The sequence below is a fragment of the Thamnophis elegans genome, chromosome 15 (genome assembly GCF_009769535.1).
Source record: "Thamnophis elegans isolate rThaEle1 chromosome 15, rThaEle1.pri, whole genome shotgun sequence".
NCBI classification, from domain to species: Eukaryota; Metazoa; Chordata; class Lepidosauria; order Squamata; family Colubridae; genus Thamnophis; species Thamnophis elegans.
The window spans coordinates 27,982,935-28,004,504 of record NC_045555.1 but is presented as its reverse complement, the minus strand read 5'-3'; the positions used below and the strand labels follow the sequence as shown (position 1 = coordinate 28,004,504).

Genomic DNA, 21,570 nt, shown 5'->3' with positions numbered 1-21,570 from the left:
TTGCTTTCTCCCCCATGACACGGGGACCCACTGACTGGCACGGTGATGCCATCCCATCCCGTGTCCCCACCAGCAGCATCCAACCGGGACAGGGAAAGCACATAAGCTGTGGGTACAACGGCCAGCATGCTTGGCTTCAATGCTGTAGGGCGGAAGGGGAGAAAGATACTTCACTGGATGCCATCTAGGGGGCTGACCTAGCTTGGCTGGAACATGTAGCTCTGCTCAGAGAGGAACCGTTGAAGAAATGGGTGATGGGGGCTTGCTTCTGGGTAGGAGGACATTTGTCATGCGTCTGATGTGGAGGGTGGAGAGAGGGCGTAGGCAAACAGAGGAGGGTCCTAAGGAGGGTGGAGATGGAAATTAGCGTCCCACACTGATGTTACATGTCTTGCAGCTTGGATCTTTCTTGGCATTGGCAGTGGACAAACTCATGAGTTGGTGCCCGGTGATTTCTGCCACTGTGCCGAGGGAGAGCCTGACCGGGTCAGTGTAAATCACTTCCAAGATGACATCCTGCGCATGGTGGTAAACCATGACTCCGTCTTCTTCGGTGCAGGTCAGGAATTTGTTATCCTGCAAGTTCAGCTGGGGCAGGCGCTGCTTGCAGAACTCGTCCCCCAGCGAGCCAACGGGGGCCAGGACAAGAATGACATAGTGGTAGGCTGTGTACATGCAGTAGAAATCCCCGAAGTACAAATTTGAGTTTGGGTTGAAAAGTTTCTCGGCTGCAATGTCAAACCTGTATCTTCCGTAAGGCGAATCTTGGGGGGGCTTTCCGGTGTTGAATTCAGTGTGGCAGCTGAAAAAGATCCCCTCCAGCTTCCCGCTGATCGGAGAGCCGTGGCTGCCGCTGTTATCCTTAACTGAGGGCTGCAGGATGCTTCCATGCTGCTCTCTAGAAATAAAGGATGAGGAACACGTTAAGTTTACAGTGGCATTAAGAGCAGGGGTCTCCAACCGTGACAAGTTTAAGACTTGTGGACTTTGGCTGAGGAATTCTGAGAGTTGTAGTCCATAAGTCTTAATCTTGCCAAGGTTGGAGACCCCTGCATTAGAGCATGGGGACCATGCAGACCCCCATTGCTCAACCCTCATCCTGCTTGCATTTATGCAGAGAAACTGGACAATACAGATGTTGGCAGAGACCAAATCTGCTTTTATCAGGGAGCTATGTATCTTATTGGAGAGGGTCTCTAATTTTAGGTAGTGTGTGATATTGAATGGGAGACCAAAAGCAGCCCTCCTATTTTGAGAACAGAAAGTACAATTAGAAAGTTGCAACAATCTACATCTCAGTCGACCTACTTCTGTCCCCTTCCAAAGAGTCACTGGATTTGGAGAGAAGGCTACAGATTGTGCTACATCAAATAGTAAGGTGTTTGTCCCTAAAGCAAAGGGTTCCATTAGGGCAAAGGGGAAAATTTAATGCCATAGGATGAGTTCTAGTTCTACTTTGTCTTCTTCTATCCCTTCCATGCATTGAGGTGAAGAAAACTTTAGATGAGGTTCATCGTCTGTTTTTTTTTTTTTAATTTCTAAGAACCAAGATCGTGGATTTTACACCTCTCAGAGGGCTGAGAGGAACATCATTTAAAGTTGAGATGAACCATTTTGGACCACAAGGAGGTGCAGCAGAGCAACTCTTTTCCTGATGGCAGCACAGCCACCCCCCAGTGCCAGAGGAGCTCATCCCAGGGCAGCAATGAAGCTACTCCAAGACAATTTGTCGTAGTTAATTTTTCCTGAGCATCGGACTTCTATATCATAGCTACTTGGCTTTCCTGTTTTTAAAGCTGTATCTGGTAAAACTGCTTTGCTTTTTTTAGATTTCAAGAATATTGGAAATAAATCTTCTGAAGAGTACAACCCAGAGGTGGTATTCAGTCAATTCTGACCAGTTCTGCAAGAACTAGCAGCAGAAATTTTGAGTAGTTCAGAGAACCAGCAAATACCACCTCTGGCTGGCCCCACCCCCATCTATTCGCTTCCTCCCGAGTCCCAGCTGATTGGTTGGGTCTTCTTTTGTTGCCCTGCACAGGAGAACAGCTTGAAAGCCGGTTAATGGGGTGGGGAGGGAATGGGTATTTTGCAGTATCCTTCCACTGCCATGCCCACCAAGCCAAGCCACGCCACACCCACCAAGCCAAGCCCACAGAACCAACAGTAAAAATGTTTGAATCCCACCACTGGTACAACCTACTATTCACTTATCAATGATAACACTTAAAGGGAACTGTTGCTAATTAAGAAGCAGGTTGCTCCTAGATCTGACGTGTTGAGCACTTCCTGGTCACTTATCAGTGGGAAAAGCCATGCTTTTATCATCTCCTCCACATATAGTCAGGCATCTCTGAAAAGCTGGCTCTTTTTGCCTTTGCTTACCTGATGTAGTCAAAGTATTCTTTGTGCTGATTCCGATAAAAGACTGAAAATTTAAGCATACGGCCTGCAATCACTTCTGCCTTTTCCAAAAGTTGTGTTAAGTGAACCTTGGAATAATCTGTGAATACAAAACATTTTTGTTACTGAGGACAATGCACCGGTGCTTCCATATGGATGATTGATGGTGCTACGATATTATCACCTAGAACCCCAAAGCTAGCAAAACGCAGCTATCCATATGTGCATCCCTATTTCACCATTGGTTAGTCTCTTTCAGGTTAAGCAACATGAGGTCAAGTTCAGAAGGAGAGTAGGACATAGTAGGAAAAGGAAAGAAAGGAGGAAAGGAAAAAAGAAAAGGTAACCTTAAAGGAACATTATTTAGTATACTTCTCCAGATCTTCCTCTTGTTGCAAATTGCCTCGCTTCTATCGTGCCCATACTTTGATTCATACCAGAGGTGGTATTCAGCAGGTTCTGACCAGTTCTGGAGAACTGGTAGCGGAAATTTTGAGTAGTTCGGAGAACTGGTAAATATCACCTCTGACTGGCCCCCACCTTCATCTATTCTCTGCCTCCCGAGTCCCAGCTGATCGGGAAGAAATGGGGATTTTGCAGTAACCTTCTTCTGGAGTGGGGAGGGAATGGAGATTTTACACTATCCTTCCCCTGCCATGCCCACCAAGCCACACCCACCATGCCATGCCCATAGAACCGGTAGTAAAAATTTTGAATCCCACACTGATTCACAACCCACCTTTTGTTCTTAATTTCTCAACTCTCTCTCCCCCCCTCCTTCCTTCCTTCCCTCCCTCCCTCTCTGGTTTGGATATCCATTTGTCTGAAATGGTAGAGGTTCCCTGCTTGAGCAGGGGATTGGATTAGAAGACCTCCAAGGTCTCTTCCAACTATGTTATTCTGTTATTTCATCAACTCTGTCCAAGTGTGACTTTCTTGGTCTTCCTTTTGTGTCTTTCACTCTTCCTTCATCTGACCATTTTGTGGCTCTATCCTCATTCCTTCTCTACAGAGCAGCAAAGCACCTGAATGCAATTTTTCAATCCTGGTCACTTATTTTTGTATTCATCTTTGCAACAACCCAGTGCCCCTTCTCCTTTGACCTCCTATTTTTTATCTTCCTCACAATCTTCTGAAGCACCCAACTCCCAGGGGATTCTCCTGACCTTCTCAGTACTCAGTTCCCTCTCCCAAAATGACCACTCTTGCACCCAGCCATTTCTGCTTCTTCTAACTGCTATTTGTTTCTGACAAGCTGCCTCTGGGCCATAGCAGTAGTGGGATTCAAAATATTTTTGCTACCAGTTCTGTGGGTGTGGCTTGTGGGCATGGCAGGGGAAGGATACAGCAAAATCTCCATTCCAGTGGTAAATTGTGGTCATGTTCTCTCTCTCTCTCTCTCTCTCTCTCTTTCTCTCTCTCTCTTCTTTCTTTCTTTCCTTTTGTCTCTCTCTCTCCCTCTTTCTCTCGCTTTCTATCTTTGTCTCTCTTTCTTTTTTCTCTCACTCTCCCTCCCTCCATTCCTTCCTTCCTTTCTTTCATGTGTGTATCTCTTCCCCTTCCTTCCTTCCTTCCTTCCTTCCTTTCTCTCTTTCTTTCTCTCTCTCTCTCCGTTCCCCCTCTCTCTCACACACATCCCTTCCAATTATATTTGTAGATATATTCTATGAACTAAAACCGGTGCACAATAAATCCTATGATCATGGCATTCTATGTCCTACAAGCCAATTCACAAAGCTCCCAATTCAGCCTCTTACTGCTCTGGGGGTTAACCGAATATGGTTAGTCATCCTGTTATCTCTTGGTCTTGGTTCCCGCTTTTTTAGCAGAACACCAGAGAGGTCTACTTTCAAACGGCTTTTTCCCCTTTTGCCGAAGCCAGATTTCTCTGCCACTTGGTGGGTGATCTGGTGGGAGTCTGAAGGTGTTGGGCACGCCACGAAAGGCATGCACATCACACACACACCGCTTGCCGTAATGCAAGGCATATGTGTAAGTGGGACTAGATCAGCTGGGAGACTGGCAAAAAAGAAACCTCTGTTTCTCTGCTGCTGCTGCGGCTCATAGAGGAAGGATGATGGCCGGCACTCGCCCCCTCGCCGCTTTCCTGGCCAGCCACCCAGCTAAGCAGGGTTGCAGCCAGTGGGCCGCAGGGGCAGTGGTGGCAAGTGGTAAGTGAAGAGAGTGCTGGCTAGTATCCCTGCCTCCTTCCTCCACGAGTGCGTCTAGGGAGAAATCAGGAGAAGAGAGGGAGGAGAAGGCCGTCTTTAGCAGAAGCTCACCCTTCTCCTCCTTCTCCCACAAAAACAGGCCACACCTACAGAAACAGGCCACACCTAGCTGATTTCTTCCCAGCTGCACTCACAGAGGAAGGAGGCAGGGATAGTGGCCAGGGCTCTCTTCACTTACCACTCGCCACTGCTGACCCTGCAGCTCAGCCCTACTTAGCTGGGTCTCACTCTACCTCCTTATTTCTGTTTCAGTCAATTCTGGCTGTTTTAACCAGAGGTGAAATTCATTTTTTGTAAACTACCGGTTCTGTGGGTGTGGCTTGGTGGCCGTGGCAGGGGAAGGATACTGCAAAATCTCTGTTCCCTTCCCACTCCATGGGAAGGATACTGCAAAATCCCCATTCCCTCCTCACTCCAGGGGGAGGATACTGCAAAATCTCCATTCCCTTCCCACTCCATGGGAAGGATACTGTAAAATCCCCATTCCTTCCCCACTCCAGGGGAAGGATACTGCAAAATCTCCATTCCCTCCCAATCAGCTGGGGGACTCAGGAGAATAGATGGGGCAGGGCCAGCCCAAGGTGGTATTTACAGGTTCTCCGAACTACTCAAAATTTCTGCTACCGGTTCTCCAGAACTGATCAGAACCTGCTGAATCCCACCTCTAGGCCATAGGCTGGTTCTCACAAGCAGAGGACTGACCTGCTGTACAGAATTCAATGATCTCACTCCATTCTGAAACCGTGTAGTCTCCATCCACTTGCTTGGAAGCTGTCTGCACAGCCACTGTGTATTCAGTCCTTGGGCTCAGGAACCAGTGGCCACGGACGGTCATAGGCAGGGGGACAGCTTTTGCCACTAGTTTTGTAGGTACATCCTAGTTGGGGGAGGAAAAAGGGAGGAAAAAGTAAGAAGATAGAAAGAGTGCCAGAAGATAAGTCAGCCCCCCAACTGTTGAGCCTCGTTTCCCCAGCTTGGTGTTCTCCACTCTCATAGGGAACAGTTGTGGAGTGGGCAAGCAACATCCTGTGCTAGGACACCACCACACAAACAGTGCAAATTACACAATGCATGTCAAATTATATACTTCATATTATTTCCACAGTGATATTATGATGCATGTGATATTCAACATGGCTTTCTCCAGATGCCTGTGATTGGGGGTTGTGGATCAGGTTAGTTTCTTACTAGAATTCAAATATTTTGAAATTTTATTGTCTCTTGTTAGTTGACTAATAGAAGAGAATTATTCAGGGGATAGATAGGCCATGACATAGGAAGGAAGGAAGGAAGGAAGGAATTAAGTAAGTAAGTAAGTAAGTAAGTAAGTAAGTAAGTAAGTAAGTAAGTTGGTATTTTCCGAATGCTTCTCTTACATTAGTTCAGTGGTGAGATTCAAAACGTTTCCCTACCAGTTTTGTGGGTGTGGCTTGGTGGTCATGTGATTGGGTGGGTGTGGCCTGGTGGTCATATGGCTGGGTGGGCATGGTTTGGTGGTCATGTGATCAGGTGGGCGTGGTTTGGAGGTTATGTGATTGGGTGGGTGTGGCTTGATGGTCGTATGACCGGGTGGTCATGGCTTGGTCATGGGATTGGGTGGGCATGACTTTGTGGCCATGTTACTGGGTGGGTGAGCATGGCCAAGTCAACACCACAATGTAAAAGTAGCTGGGCTTCACACAAAATGACCCTTGCAACATGCAGGAACCTCAGAGAGTCACAGAGAACTCAAAAACCAACTGTCACACTTTACAATAAAATAACACAAAAACTGCACAACTGACTCACACACAATGTAAAAGCAGCTGGACTTCACATAAAATAGTTCCTGCAACAAGCAGGAATCTCACAGACAATCAGGCACAGCTGATTGTCGCACAGCTGGTCATCGGAACTTTATTTTTTACTTTTTAAAGCATTTTTTTTACTACCGGTTCCAGCAAATAGGTAGTAAAAATGCTTTAAAAATGTAAAGAAAAGTTTGCAAGGCAAAGCTGTTTGTCGCGCAGCTGATCGTTGAAACTTTTTTTACTTTTTAAAGCATTTTTTACTATTGGTTCGAGTGAAGTGACCCAAACTGGTAGCATTTCACCCCTGCATTAGTCCTGCTAACAAATGTAACATAATGGTTGTAGGAGAAGCAGAATTATTTATCAGAGCTGGTATTGCATTGACTGAATGGCATTAGCAAATATCTAGAAGTCCACTAGATGGCAGCAAGGTAACATTGCAAAGTCTAATCCTGATGTATTGCCATCTTCTGGCAATTTGAATTACTGCAGCCCAGTCTAAATATACCTGTAGTATTTAGAAGGTTATAAAACTAAGATATCCCTACGTTTTCTTGAGAAAGATGTCTCAATAGACAGAAGAGATGGAATAAGATAGCAAGTATTATAGCAATTCCACAATTCATAGGCAATGAGTTTCTTAAGTATTACTGGTTTACTATTTGGTTGGTGGGCTTCTGTAAGAGGAGATTATCAGAGTTTTTCTTATATTTGACCAGATTTCTAAAGCTTTTCATATTGTAAGATAGTTCTTTCAAGCGTGCCATTTACCATCTATTATAAAGAAAGCTCCTTGTAGGCTATTTATGGCAGGCCAACAGTCTGGTAATCCTAAACAGATTAAGGAAAATCAGGGTAAATACAGGATAACATATCAGTGGAAAAGTGAGCCTTCACACCAGCCTTAAAACATTATGTAGAATACAACCAATGAAATATTACACAGGAAATACTGCAATTAATAAAATATACAGCCGGCGTTACTTTCCCCTCGAATGATGTATCATAAATGAACAGTATCATAAATGAAGAATAAAAGATAATCTGAATGTCCCCTCAATAGAATAAAGGCCATCCTTTTTTAGTTTCTTTTCTTATCTGGTTAGAGTAATATTGCATACATAAATTATAAGTGAGAAATACAAGAATAATTAAAATAAACAAGAATAGCCATTTATTAAAACAGCTACAGGTGATGGAGCCTGGCTTGTAAGTAATGTTACATAGATCAGGATTCAGTGAACCTTCCTGGTTTGTTTTGCTGGTCTAATTGGGAGCAAAATGAGACAGCATCCAACCCTTCTCCAGAAGGGCAAAATGTAGCCTCTTCAGCAGAGAAGGTCAACTTTTAAGTTTCCACCTCTTTATCTTGTAATTACCGAAATATCATCCTTATTCAGACTGTTAGATATTCACCTTAGCGACAGTGGTTTCCACCAAGGTCCTCTGTTCCGGTGGGAATAGAGGTTTAATCCTATTGGTCAAAGAGTCTGACAGCCCCCTTTAAAAGGGCACGGCCTGCCCGACATCTTGGCCTCGGGCTCCAATTTACGGCCATGCAATTTGAGACCTTCCTAGCAGCTCAGGGAATCAGGCATGGCCTGGTCGCGCCATTCCATCCGGCCTCCAATGGTCAGGTGGAGAGAATGGTGAGATCTGCAAAAGAGGCCCTTGCCAGAATGGGCCCGGGAGATTGGCAAACACGGGTTGATCACTATTTACTAATTCAGCACATCACACCTAGTGCCACCACTGGGAGAAGCCCCTCCGTGCTTTTCATGGGTTGCCGACTAAGGTCCCACTTAGACCGGATACACCCCAATTATTCTGCCTCATTGCCCCCAGACTCCACAAGCAAGATTCGGACATTTAGCGTAGGGGATTCGGTATACGCCCACAACTACGGCGGGGAACTCTGTGGATTCCTGCCACAGTGATAGGCATCACCGGCCCTTGCTCCTATCTGGTAGAGCTCAAGGACGGTAAGAATTGGAGAAGGCATATTGACCAACTCCGTGGCCGCCTCTCCAACTCCACTCTTAGACAACCAGAGCTAACTCCTGCATGAGTTAGCCAAAGCCCTACCCAAACGGAGCAAACTCTCATTCCTTCCAAGGCCAGCTCAAGCCTGAGGGTACTGGAAGACTTATCTGATTTTGTTGCAGACCCACAGTGAGCTCCGAGCGAGCCAGCTCCAGAAGCTCCAGCCGCAGACTTTGAAAAGTTCCAGGAGTTTCCACCAAGCGGGGCTGCAGAACAAACAGGTCCGTCCGACTTGTCCAAGGAAACCCCTCCTACTGAACTGCGCAGGTCAGGCAGAGCTACCCAAAGGCTCGCCTACCTGTGTGACTACGTTACCAGTAGGATTGTTCCATCCAAGAGGGGAGGGGTGTTAGATATTCACCCAAGCGACAGTGGTTTCCACCAAGATCCTCTGTCCTGGAGGGAACAGAGGTTTAATCCTATTGATCGAAGGGTCTGACAGCCCCCTTTAAAAGGGCTGCTGTCTGACTCATCCTCGCCGGATGTTTTTCACTTGCAATAAAGAGCTGTTGTTACTGTAGCCTGTGTGTGCCTATCCATTACCCGATCTAACACAGACTCAATGATGTTCATAGATATAGCTCCTTTTCATCTGAATATCCAATTCTCGAGGCAGAAGTGACCATAAGTAGCCACTAATAAGAAGCATTCATTAAGTAGGTAATCACGAAGAGGGAGAGAAATGATGTTGGGAAAAGAAGACCATGACGTGGGTGTCATAGATTATACTTCAGATACATTCAAACAGAGGTGGGCATCACATACTGTAACAACCAGTTCACCCAGCACCGAAAATGTGAACTCTTGCTTCGCTCATGCGCACGCTATCCCCACATGTCTGTGGCATCAAAAACCATGGCAATTCACTTGTGCACCCTGTCTGCGCATACATACAGTGCAGGGCTGTATTGCTACCAGCATTACTGCCTGTTCAGTGAGCAAACCTTTTTTTTTTGCGTGCACATTTACACCTAAAACAGTCTGTACATGCACAGAACATTAGAAAATGGGTGGGAAAATTATATTTCTGCAATGGAGATTGTTCTGCACATGCGCAGAACCAAAAATAAAGATGGCGTCACCACCAATAGAACCGGTTTGGGTGCGTGGGCTGCCGAGTTACTACCTACTCAATCAAACCGGTCCAAACTGGTCCAAACCAGTAGGAACCCACCTCTGACACAGTGTCAAAAAGCACAGCAATTTGCTCACTTGCGTCTTCCGCACATGCGTATGGCATCAAATACACAGCAATATAGGATGGGATTGCACCCGGGTAGGTGGGCAGGGCTACCCGCAGGTTGACTACTGGTTCGCCCAAACCAGTCTGAACTGACAGCAGCCCACCACTGTATTCAAAGGATGAATGTCATCAAAGGGGACATATTCTCAGGCAGCAAAGCTCAGAATTGCAGGCTAAACTGTGAAGGGAAAACAGACCTTACAAAGGGTCAAGTTGACTGGGGTTTTTAAGAGTTAAAGCCCACCGTTTCAGTAGGGCAGGGAAGGCTGGCAGATATTCTGGGACCTAGTCAATGCTTCAGAAGCAGGAGATCATTAATGAAGTTCAGAAAGTTCATCAGGAGCAGAATGACTTGCTTGGACTGGAGGCCAGCCATCGACAGGGAAGCTGCTATTGGCATTGGAGATAATTAAGGAGAGATTCTCTTTGTCAGGGAGAGCCCCCAGGGCTGCAGGGAATCCGAAGAGGAGAAAATGGCAAATGATTTTTCTAGCTCTGTGTGCAGAACCAGGCAAATGTGATCATGGAAGGAAGAACAACACAGAATAGAATAGAATAAAATAGAATTCTTTGGTGGTCAAGTGTGATTGGACACACAAGGAATTTAATGTTAGTCTAGAGCAGTAATGGGTAACCTTTTTGAAATTGCGTGCCAAAAGCATGTGTGCATGCACCTGTAATGCGATGTGAGAGTGACACCCCACGTGTGCTCCACCACCCTGCACATGCATGTGCAACTCCCATACATTCCTCTCCCCCTGCGCATGTGCGTGCGATCCACACACCGTTTTTGGCTCCCTGCACCCTCCTGGGACCAAAATGGGCAGTGGGGGGGAAATCTCCACTCCCATGCTCCCTATGCCCCAGCGCATGTGGGCATGACCCCCTGCACATGTGCACACATCTCCCTCATGTGCCCCACCTCCTGCGCATGAGCAGCAGAGACTCAAAAATCAATTGGCCAGTGGGAGCCACACGCAGATGCATGGTGGAACTGAGCTGGGTCAACGGTTTGCATGCCCGCAGAGAGGGCTCTGCGTGCCACCTGTGGCAGGTGTGCCATAAGTTCGTTATTACGGATCTAGAGTAAGTAAAGAAACTTGGAAACTGCAGGATGGTTTTTTTCATTCTTAGTTTCCATGAGTTAATTATGGTAGAGTGTCTGGGTGATCTGAAATACTTCTTTCCACCTGGGCTGAGTTTTTGAGCTGAACTACCGTCTCTTGACTGTTTATGTATATTAGCCCATCCTGTTCTTCAACATAATCTCTCACATTCCATCACACTTCAGTGCAAGTGCCATTTCCACATCTGATGGGTGGGGAGGAAGTGAGAACATGCCTGGGCGTGCAATAGAAGTAAAAGCACCAGTTGCTCACTTGCTTGCCCACCCAGTTCAAAACACTGATGGGGCAGGTTTAGTCCCAGAGACCTTCTATCCATGCCCTTTGGATCTTTTCAGGAACAAAAGATCACTACCAGCCAAAGAAACAACTCTATTGTCATAGTCCCAGTGCTGTGGAATTTTCTCCCCAAAAAGAGATTTTTCTTTCTTCTCCCCAAAAGGAATACAGATAATCCTCACCTTACGAATGCAATTGAGCCCAAAATTTAGGTTGCTAACTGAGAAATTTGTTAAGTGACTTTTGCCTCATTTCACAACTTTTCTTGCCACATTTGTTAAGTGAATCATTGCGGTTGTTAAATCTACTTATATAAATGTCAAATACAACTCACTCATCATGAAATCTCCAGAACCGTAAAGCCTACAAACTTGAAATTTGGCACATATGTTCCTCTTGGCTTCTAGGTGCTCACTAAGAAAGGATTTTTTGAAGTGATCATCAGATCATTAGTATTTCTTATACATTAATTAACACACTCTGATGCTAAGGAGTTCTACTCCCCATCCCCACCTGAAAAGAACGCTGTTCCAACTGCCAGTTGCCTCGCATTCCGTTACCTCAGTTCAAATTGGCAGACATTCAATTCCTTCACTCAAGAGCAGTCTGGGGCCCTTTATAGTACTAAATGTCGGTACTTCACCAATATGTCTACACCTTCCACCTATGGAACTGCTCTGGATTCAAGGTGGCGGGAGCGATATTCTCTTATGTGTTTCAATCACTGACCACCAATGAGCCAATGGATTGAACTGGATTTCTCCTGCATTGCCCGATCACATAGTTTCATCACAAAGCATGGGTATCCAGCTAGTTAGTAATATGGTTGTTAAGTGAATCTGATGTCCCCCTTGAATTTGCTTGTCAGAGGGTGATCACATGATCCTGGAACACTGCAACTGTCATAAATTTGAGTCAGTTTTCAAGCATCTGAATGGAAATCACATGACCATAGGGATGCTGCAATGGTGTGAAAAATGGTCATAAATATTTTTTTTCATTGAAGTTGTAACTTCAAATGGTCACTAAGTGAACTGTTGTAAGTCAGGGACTATCTGTGTAAGATTGATCTGTTCAGGGACAGAGTACCTTCTAAATGTCCCTTTTAAATGGAGATCTGCATATATTTTTGTATTGTGGCCTCTACATACATTAATAACAATGATAAAGAAAACACCAGGATGACACAGATGCCAAAATGCTTCATTGAAACATCTGTAAAAATTATCACAGACCAATAACCAAAAAAACTGGTGAGAACATACAAATTAAAAAAGTAGTTGAAAAATGAACAAGTTAAAAAATCTAGGAATTTCTAAATGTAGACTGAGAACGCACCAGATATAACTGGCTGAACTGAAGGAAGTGTGGTTAATCGATGTGCCAACATCAGGAGACAGTAAACAAAGAATTGGAGAAGGTCAGAAAGTATCAAGATCTGAAAATCAAAGTGGAAAGTTTGTGGCATAAGATGGTCCCATTGCTTCTCCAAAAACCAAAATATCAAAAAACCTTGGACTTAGAAAACCTGTGCATTAACACAACTTCTGTCTGTGGCAAAAAGTCACACCGCTGTAGTCTGCACATATACTAACCCTGAGATGGTGTGACATTCCAAGTTCTTGGGAAGAACGTGATGCATATGAAGCCAATGCCAACTAAAAACCAGCAATCGTGACTTCACATTGTTGTGTATATAAATAAATATTTAGGCTTGCAATGCTAGATGATATAAACCCAGTAGTCCAAGACTTTGGAGGTTCAGATTTGCACCTGGAACTCTGTTGTTGACTTAACACATTCCTATCACAATGGTCAAGGCTATGGTTTTCCCAGTTGCAATGTATGGCTGTGAAAGTTGGACCATAAGAAAGGCTGAGTGCCAATGAATTGAGGCCTTTGAACTATGGTGCTGGAGAAGACTCCTGCAGGTCCCTTGGACTGCAAGATGATCAAACCGGTCAGACCTAGAGGAGATCAACCCTGACTGCTCTTTAGAAGGCCAGAACCTGAAGAGAAAACTCAAGTACTTTGACCACCTGACGAGAAGGAAGGACTCACTGGAGAAGAGCCTAATGCTGGGAAAGACTGAGGGCAAAAGGAGAAGGGGACGGCAGAGAAGGAGGTCGCTGGATGGAGTCACTGAAGTAGTAGGCATGAGCTTCAATGGACTTCAGAGTATGGTAGAGGACAGGAACGCCTGGAGGAACATTGTCCATGGGGTCATGACAGTCAGACATGACTTTGCAACTAACAACAACATCACAATTGGAATGAGAAAAGGGAATGTGTTAAGGCAACTTTAGTTGGGCTAAATAATTTTTGCTTTTTTTATAGCAGCCACTGATTTAACCTTCTCATATCTTCAGGGTCAGGACTTTAAAACATATTATTAACTGTGAAATGTTTATTTGTCCTTTAAATGCATATTTCATTTTTTCAAAGTACTTTACAGGGCAAGTACGGTACTTGACATTTTGGTATTTGCCGCCTTTCTTTCTAAATAGCACCCTTCCCTTTGTCTGAAGGACAAACCTATGCAACATTAATGTAAAATTATCCATAATAAGATTCAGTAACTGAGTGACGTTCTTGACCATTTAAACAACAACAACTTGATAACAGGGAAGAAGAGAAGCTGTTTTACTATTGCAACGATTACTTACAAAGAAACAAATGTAATCTGAAGAAGACAATGGTTCAAACTGCTTTTCCATTCCCTTTCTCTTAATAATTAACTAGCCAATAACCTGGCGTTGCCCAGCTATTTATTCATAGGGAGGAAATGTCCGGACGAAATGTAATTTCTAATGTTGGATTTTCCCTTGCCAGAGGGAGCCCCCTTGTGGAGTACTGTAAAGCTGTTATGTGGCAGCTCCACTGTGCTGTACAGTAGAAACCAGTAAGGCAGTAGGGCACAACAGGCTGTATCTTAACAGAACACCTCTGCCCCAAGGGGTGTTAGGGGTGCCTTACCACCGCAGTATTTTTCTCCAGAGAATAAGTCATCTGTCTGCCAAGTTTGGTTGAAATTGCTTGAGGCGTTCCAGAGTTATGCTGGAACATACAAACACACACAAAAACAAACACACACAAACACACACAAACACACACAAACACACACTTTTATAAATATAGATTTTTGTAAATCTGGGGATTGCTGAGACATTTGAAGTGGATAATATCTAAGAAAGTTTCAAAGCCAGTTTGACTATTTCCTAAAAACAGTTCATAATAACCATCCTTTGTCAGTACTATTACTGTTCCTACTGTTGACTTGGTGGCATGTACTAACTATGGAGTCATAATCAAAGTAGATTGGCATTAATTGAGCTGAAGGTTCAGACAAAAATTGAACCTCCCACTGTTTCTGGGACCTTCAGCTCAATTCATGCCAAGCTAATGCCTGTTAAAGTTATTTTGATGTGAGCCTCCTTCATGCTATTCCAAACCCCACAAATAATAATGTATTTATTCTTCCTACTGGTCAATTAGCACTACTACCCCAGTTTCACCTATGGTTTGAGTTAGGGGTGGGTTTCTACCTGCGTTGGTACTGGTTCGCTTAGTGCGTGCACAGTTCATTGCAAATTGTTCTGCGCATGTGCAAAGACTATGAAATACTAATAAAAAAACATGCTAGCAATGGCAGCAGAGACTGGGGAACCAATTCGGGGACGTGGCCAGCCTGGGTTGCTGCCGGTTCTGCAAACCAAGCCAAATTTCCACTACTGGTTTGAACCAGTGCAAACCAAAAGGAACCCACCTCTGGTTTGAGTCCTGGCTCAACCAGGGCTCAGCATCTCAAATCCATCTAGATGTCATAAACATAAACGCATCATATTAGGAAAGCAACTTGCATATAATATTGGAAGGATACACAGGAGACGTGCATGTGAAAATGCATATTTTCAAACACATTTCATGCAAATGCTCATCTCAAAGGTTATATAGAAATGATATAACCCTGAATAAATTCCCCATAGCTGTAATGGTGATAAATGTGTAAAGGAGTACTACTGTAAAAAGCTTAAGGGACAGTCCACCATGACTTACCGTACATGTTCATTGTTATTTTTCCCCAACTTTGCAAGAAAGACAACTAAATCAAATGTCTATTAAGCCCCTGATGAATAATAACATTTAATGGTCTGGATTAAACAGAAATACCAAACCACTGCAAGGATATTAGAAAAAATTAAGTCTGAAATAGACGCCTACACTTGGGGTTCCCTTTCTTTGGGAAAACCCTTTTTGTTTCAGCAATTTATAATGATTTTCCTCTTCCTAATACTATGAATAGAGATATGTGGATTTGAGTAGAGAAATCAGAACTCTTTGTTGCTCCGTGCTTCAATAGGAATGGAAGACCTTACCTTGTGCTTAAATTTGTTGGAATTCTTGTTTTCTTTCTTATTTAGATCAATGAAATAGTGGGTGATACGTTCCTTTGACTTGGAGTCCATGTCCCATGAAATCTTGAAAGAATCACATGTGATGTTGCTAATCTTGATGTTATGGGGCACTGGGAGTTCTTCCATCTCAGCAATCCCACTGTCTTGTGATTTATTCCCTGCAGATGTGTGGATAAAACATAGCCCCAGTTAGCAGAAGCAGAACTGGACAACATGGTTGGGCATGCACTCCTCAGGGGAATGAGAGGGAATAGATAGATGGGGTAAAGACCCAAGACTAAGTTGGTGAACAAAAGTGTTGCAACCCCCCCCCCCCCAAAAAAACCCAACAGAGATTGGGAGGCGGAGCCATGTCCCCCTAGCAAACTTGCATATTTGGGGTTTCAAGGAGACGCAGCAGCACATTAATTGTATCCTGTCTCACAGCTGAGATTCTTTTAGCCAAGGAAGAGACGAGGCAACTATAGAACCGGATCAAGTAATTTAGACATTGAGTAGGTCGGTAACTGGAGTGGACATTATTGCTATTCCATTCCCCATAGCAGAGCATCTTGGGGTCTGTTCTGACCTAGGCTTCCCCAAAAAGCACAAGGCAGAATCCTGGTCCTGACAAAACTCCATTTTATTAAATGAATGTGTAATTCCTCTCATTCACATTCAGCAAAGGCCTGACAAACAGTCTTTCAAAGGAATATTTATGACTACAGACCTTATCTATCTTGGAAAGCTGCCAAGTAAATATTTTCCAAATGAGGTGCTGTGCAAGGAAAGACTGGGCGCAGAGTCTCTGAGATTCACGGAGAGATCTTCACACTCCTGAAATGAATCTAATGACCGAATGAACAAATTGTTTCCTGCAAAAGCCCACTCTCCTTTCACTCCTCTTTTATTTCCTATGGGAGGGGCCAATCACCTCCCACCTGTGACTTTACTCCCAAGTCTACCCTGATTTCTAAGTTGTTCTTTTCTTCTGGCAGCTCTGTGCATGCACACACTGGAACAGGCTCCAGCTGATCCTCTGCCTCACTGCTGTCTAGCTCCATAGGCACCTGATCACTGCCAGATGGCCTCGGTCCTGTCTCTGCCTCCAACACAGAGCCCTCATCTGAGCCTTCCCCAGCCTCCAGGACTGTCCCATGCTGCTCCCCAATCTCCTTACTGTCCGACTCTGCTGCTAGCTCTGCTGGCCGCTGGTGGGTCAGAACAGGGTCAATTGTGACAGGGAAGGGCAGTGGTGGGGTCAAAATGGGCAGGTGATGTGAGTGTGGTTGTGAGAGTGACGCTTTTCCAATGGTGAAACTTGGCTCATCCATCCAATAAAACTATGTCCCATTTAATATTCAAAATACAGCTATCTTTCCTGGATTTCAGAGCAGGGTTGAATTTATCCTGTTGTCGCAAAAGTGCTTTTTCCAAGCACCTTTCAACTTTGGTTAAGGCTTAACAGGCCAGTTCAGAAATAACCGAGAAAAAGCAGAGCTGAGCCACTGTGATTTTTAAAGCTACCCAGAGACAATGATGAAGTAATTAAAGTCAGATAGAACATTTATTATTCAAAAAACAACTCCTTTGCTAATTTAACTTCAACCTACTAATTGTCAACCTGGGAAAATGAGCACAAGAATTAATTGCAGATTTCGAATATAGCTACTTCAAAGGTTCTTGAATTCTTACAAGCAGCAATATCAGTGTTTGATAGGAATAATCAGGGCTGGAATTCAGTCACGGAATCTAGTGATGGAATTTCTTGACTGGACCTTGGAGAACGCAGTTCTCCATTCTACCTGAAATTCTTCACCAACTCTCAGAACTTTTTCAGAAGGGTTGGACAACCACCCCACTTTTATTTCAAGTGAGGGGGCGTCAGGAAATATGGGAGGAACTTTTAAAATATCCCATTGCATAAGGTCAGCTCAGGCATTGTTGTGGCTTGCCACTGCCAGCAAAGCTGGCGGCATACTCGGATGATGAGGAGGTTGGAGAGGAACTTGGATCAGTTCTGGAGTCTGGGGAAGGCTCTGATGAATACTCTGCATCAAATGGAGAGATAGTGCTAGGGCCATCTTACATTTCCCAGCCACTGGAGAAATTGCTGCCTTTGGAGGCTGAGTGAGGAGGAAGAATAGCTGGGGCCTGTTCCAGATGCACATATGCGCAGAGCAGATAGGAGAGGTGAACAAGGGAGGAGAAGGAGTCGACTCAGGAAGCAAAGCACACACGGATGTTGAATGATCCCTCTCTGGCTGAAGAATAAATAGAAGGGAAGGGGAGTGGTTGTTCTAGGAGACAACAGTTTGTATTTCTGAAGATTTTGCTCATTGTATTTTGTGCCACAAAGACTGCTTGCCAGAACTTAATTTGCAGCCTTTCAGCTGGGAGTTCGTGACCTTACAATTATTGCAAGGAACTGATAAAGTCTGTTACTGCAGTTAACTCCTTGAAGGACTATTGCCTGGGCTTTTCGATGGGGGAATGCAATTAATTCATAAGAGATAAATAAAGAGGGGGTTTTCGTGACCAGGATTTTGTTTCTTGCTTCTGCTAAGGCGGGGTCAGAAGAGGCACACCACTCTGAATACTTCTTGAAAGCAGCAACAATGATGGCAAGTAACAATTTTGTGGTGCCACTCTATCAGGCCAGAACTCTACTGTGCAGCAGCCCTAATTAGCTCACCTCGAATGATCTGAAAAGCTAAACAGGGACATAACTGGTTAATACTTGGATGAGAGACTGTCAGGAAACCCCAGGGTAGATGAGAAATTCCAAAGAACATCCTAGGTGAAGACAATGGAAAAGCCAAGAAGGCAACCTGAGGCTGGCCTGAAGCGACTTGGCCTGGAGCAGACTTTGTTCTACTGCAAGGCTGGAATAGTCAGAAAGTTTTCCAAAATCCTTGGTATAAGAATTGGGACCTGCTCAGGGGTGGGATTCAGCTGGTTTGCACTGGTTCAGGAGAATCGGATGTTAATTTTGCATCCGGTTTGCAAAATAGGTTGCTGCAAGGACTGGCTGGCCCTGCCCACCCTGCCCCTCCCCTCCCAGGAGTCTCCATGTGGCCCATTCATCATGCCAGGTAAGTGCAGGGCCTGCGCGGAGGCTCTGGATGGGCAAAACATGTGCCTCCTGGACAGGGGTGGGTTCCTGCCAGTTCTAACCTCTTCTGTAGAAGAGGTTCCACAAATCTACAGTGCCGTTTAGAACCGGTTCCAGCTCCCTCCCCCCCCCGTCCGCACATCATGATGAAGAGTGAGGAGAGGAATTCTGGGAGTTGAAGTCCACAAGTCTTAAAGGTGTCAAGTTTGAACACCCCTGGGTTTTTTTCTAAAGGGTTAAGGGTGCAAGGGTCTTGTAACTTGACAGCTTTAAGACTTGCATGCTTCAAATGCCAGAGTTTCTGAGCCAACATTTTGGTTACTAAGTAAGAGGGTTGTTAAGTGAGTTTCATCACATTTTACAAGTTGGCCATGCCCACCCAGTCACATGGCTGGCAAGCCACTCCCACCCAGTCACATGACTGGCAAGCCACTCCCACAAAGTAGGTCACACCTATAGAAGAGGTTCTAAAAATTTTTGAAACTCACCACTGCTCCCGGAAGTCCTGAAACAGGCCTGTTTCTGATCTCTGGAGGGCCTCCAGAGCATGGGGAGGGCAAAAAATGAGCCTGCCGGAAGTACCAGAAAAAATGGCCTCTGGAGCCCGAGGGAGGCCATTTTCGCCCTCCCAGAGGCTCCAGAAAACCCTCCGGAATCTGGGAAGGGTGAAAATGCCCCCTCCCCTGCTATGGTGCATGAGGCTGAGTAGGCCACACCCACCCTGGTCACGCCCCCCCCAACAACTGGGCAGAGAATCGGTTGCTAACATTGTTCAATCCCATCCCTGAACCTGATTCAAAAAGGGCCACAATCTAGCTAGAGTGGAGTCCTTCATCTTCTTAACTAACCAGGATTTGTTGCTTACATCTTTTCCCCTGAAATCAAAAGATTTCAAATATCTTCAGTTTTAACTAAAGTGTGGCTTAATCACTTAAAAACTTGAGCTTTGGATCTCAGGCATACCGAACACAAAAGATGTTACATATCACGGAAGAAGGTCCACCATCAAATTGAAAAGAAAAATGGAAAGAAGGAAGGAAGGAAGGAAGCAAGGAAGGAAGGAAGGAAGGAGCATTTACTTCAAAAGGCCTCCCCTATGGGGGTGATTGGTTGGGTCAGAAAAGAGAATGGAGGTCTCCATTCTGTGACTTCCAAAGTCCCTGCCTGGAGCTGTGCCTCGAGACAGGTCAAATCAAAATGGAAATGCACTGCCTTACTTCAAAACAAAAAATAAATCTTACAAACAGGAGGAGAATAAAACAGCACACCATAATCAAATGGTTTCAAATGTATAAAAGTGCCTGACTCCCCCCCCCCCCCCCGATTTACATATTCTTGCTTTAACAACAATTGTCTAACTTTACTGCCATTTTAGGATGGCTCGTAAACTGAACACTCTTTTCAATGGAAATAAAACATTGCCTTTTTAAGGCATTAAGCCGGTGTGTGTGTGTGTGTGTGTGTCATCAGGGGGGTCAGAAAAGCCAACATGGCTGTTGGAAATGTGGGATCAAGGCCCTGCCTATATTTTACTGCAAAAAAAAGTTTGCTTCCCCATCTTCCTTTTAACACCACCTGAAAATAAATCTATGTCCTCTTCTCTCTGCATCTGAAAGAAGTGGATGGCTGGTGGATGGCTCACTTCCTTGTGGCCCTCTGATCTTGTGGGTGCACTGCATTTCTGCATCTTCTGCAGGGTTATAGAGCTTGGTCTCTCAGCCTGAGAGAGAGGGGGGAGCGAAAGAGGGAGAGTGACGGTGGGAAGAAGGTGGAGAGGCAGGGAGGGAAGGAGGGAGAGAGAGGGAGGGAGAGGGAGGGAGGGGGAGAGGTAGTGGGAGAGTGAGAGAGTGAGGAAGAGAGAGGGAAGGAGAGAGAGGGAGAGAGAGGGGGAAGAGGGAGAGGGAGGGAGAGGGAGGGAGGTGGAGTAAATGAGTGAGGAAGAGAGAGGGAAGGAGAGAGAGAGGGGAGAGGGAGAGGGAGGAAAGGAGAGAGAGAGGGAGAGGGGAGAGAGAGAGTGAGGGAAGGAGAAAGGGGGAGAGGGAGGGAAGGAGGGAGAAGGGGGAGGGGGGGAGGGAGGGAGGAAGAGAGAGGGAAGGAGAGGGAGAGGGAAGAAAGGAGAGAGAAGGGGAGGGAGAAGGAGAGGGGAGGGACTTAAGGTTAAGTCCGTAGAGATTCTGTAGCGGTCATCTTGTTATAGAAATGGCTAGTATATATTATTATGTAAAAGTAAAAAGTTTTGATTTTATGTTATTACCTTATTCTACTGTGTCAAAAGGAGTTGCAAGTCAATGCTTCCCCCCCCTTACTTTTTCTCGTCCCCCTTTCTTCCCATATTTTCCCACTATTTTCATTTTTTCTTGGTATTTCTCTATTTTATATTTTGATAAACCCACAAGAAAATGTGTGTATGGAGATGCTGTAATGGTCATAAGTGTGAAAAGTCACAGAAGCCACTTTTTTCAGTGCTGTTGTAACTTTGAATAGTCACTTAAAATGGTTATAAGTCGAGGACTACCTGTTCAGCCTGGGAAGGGAACATGAATTCTAGTCGTCACAAGCTCCTTTTAGTGGACATGGCATTCAAACCCCAAAAACTGATATATAATCACCAGGGCAACTGATTTTAATTGTTCTAGACTGACATTAATTTCCTTAAACACTAAATCTGCCTTGCTTCTCTTTAACTGATATTTACAATCTTAGGACTGCATTCCCAACTGACCCAATAGACCAAACTGAGGAACATATTTATCCAACATAAGAAAAACATTTCTCTCCCTCTCCATTTCCCTCTTAATGAAAGCTCCTGTTTTTCATGGTCTGGTACTTTTGACGGCTGCCTTCTTCTTCCTTGGTTTAATGAGCCATTTCTTTGCTCATCACACACACAAATCCGATTTGATTCATGCAAATGGCCATTTTAGCAACTCAAAGAAAACAGAATGCCT

The 21,570-nt window shown here is 44.8% G+C and overlaps 1 protein-coding gene across 1 annotated transcript in view; it reads right to left on the bottom strand.

Annotated features, from left to right (window-relative positions):
* Window positions 1–363: 363 nt before the first annotated feature.
* The window catches only part of PHYHIPL (phytanoyl-CoA 2-hydroxylase interacting protein like), a 44,488-nt gene continuing 23,281 nt past the window's right edge, over window positions 364–21,570 (bottom strand). The window contains exons 2-5 of the mRNA XM_032232347.1: window positions 15,490–15,686; window positions 5,337–5,511; window positions 2,386–2,503; window positions 364–898 (exon numbers count right to left, since the gene is read on the bottom strand). Coding sequence (XP_032088238.1) covers window positions 364–898; window positions 2,386–2,503; window positions 5,337–5,511; window positions 15,490–15,686 — 1,025 coding nt within the window. The remainder of the gene's footprint in view (window positions 899–2,385; window positions 2,504–5,336; window positions 5,512–15,489; window positions 15,687–21,570) is intronic.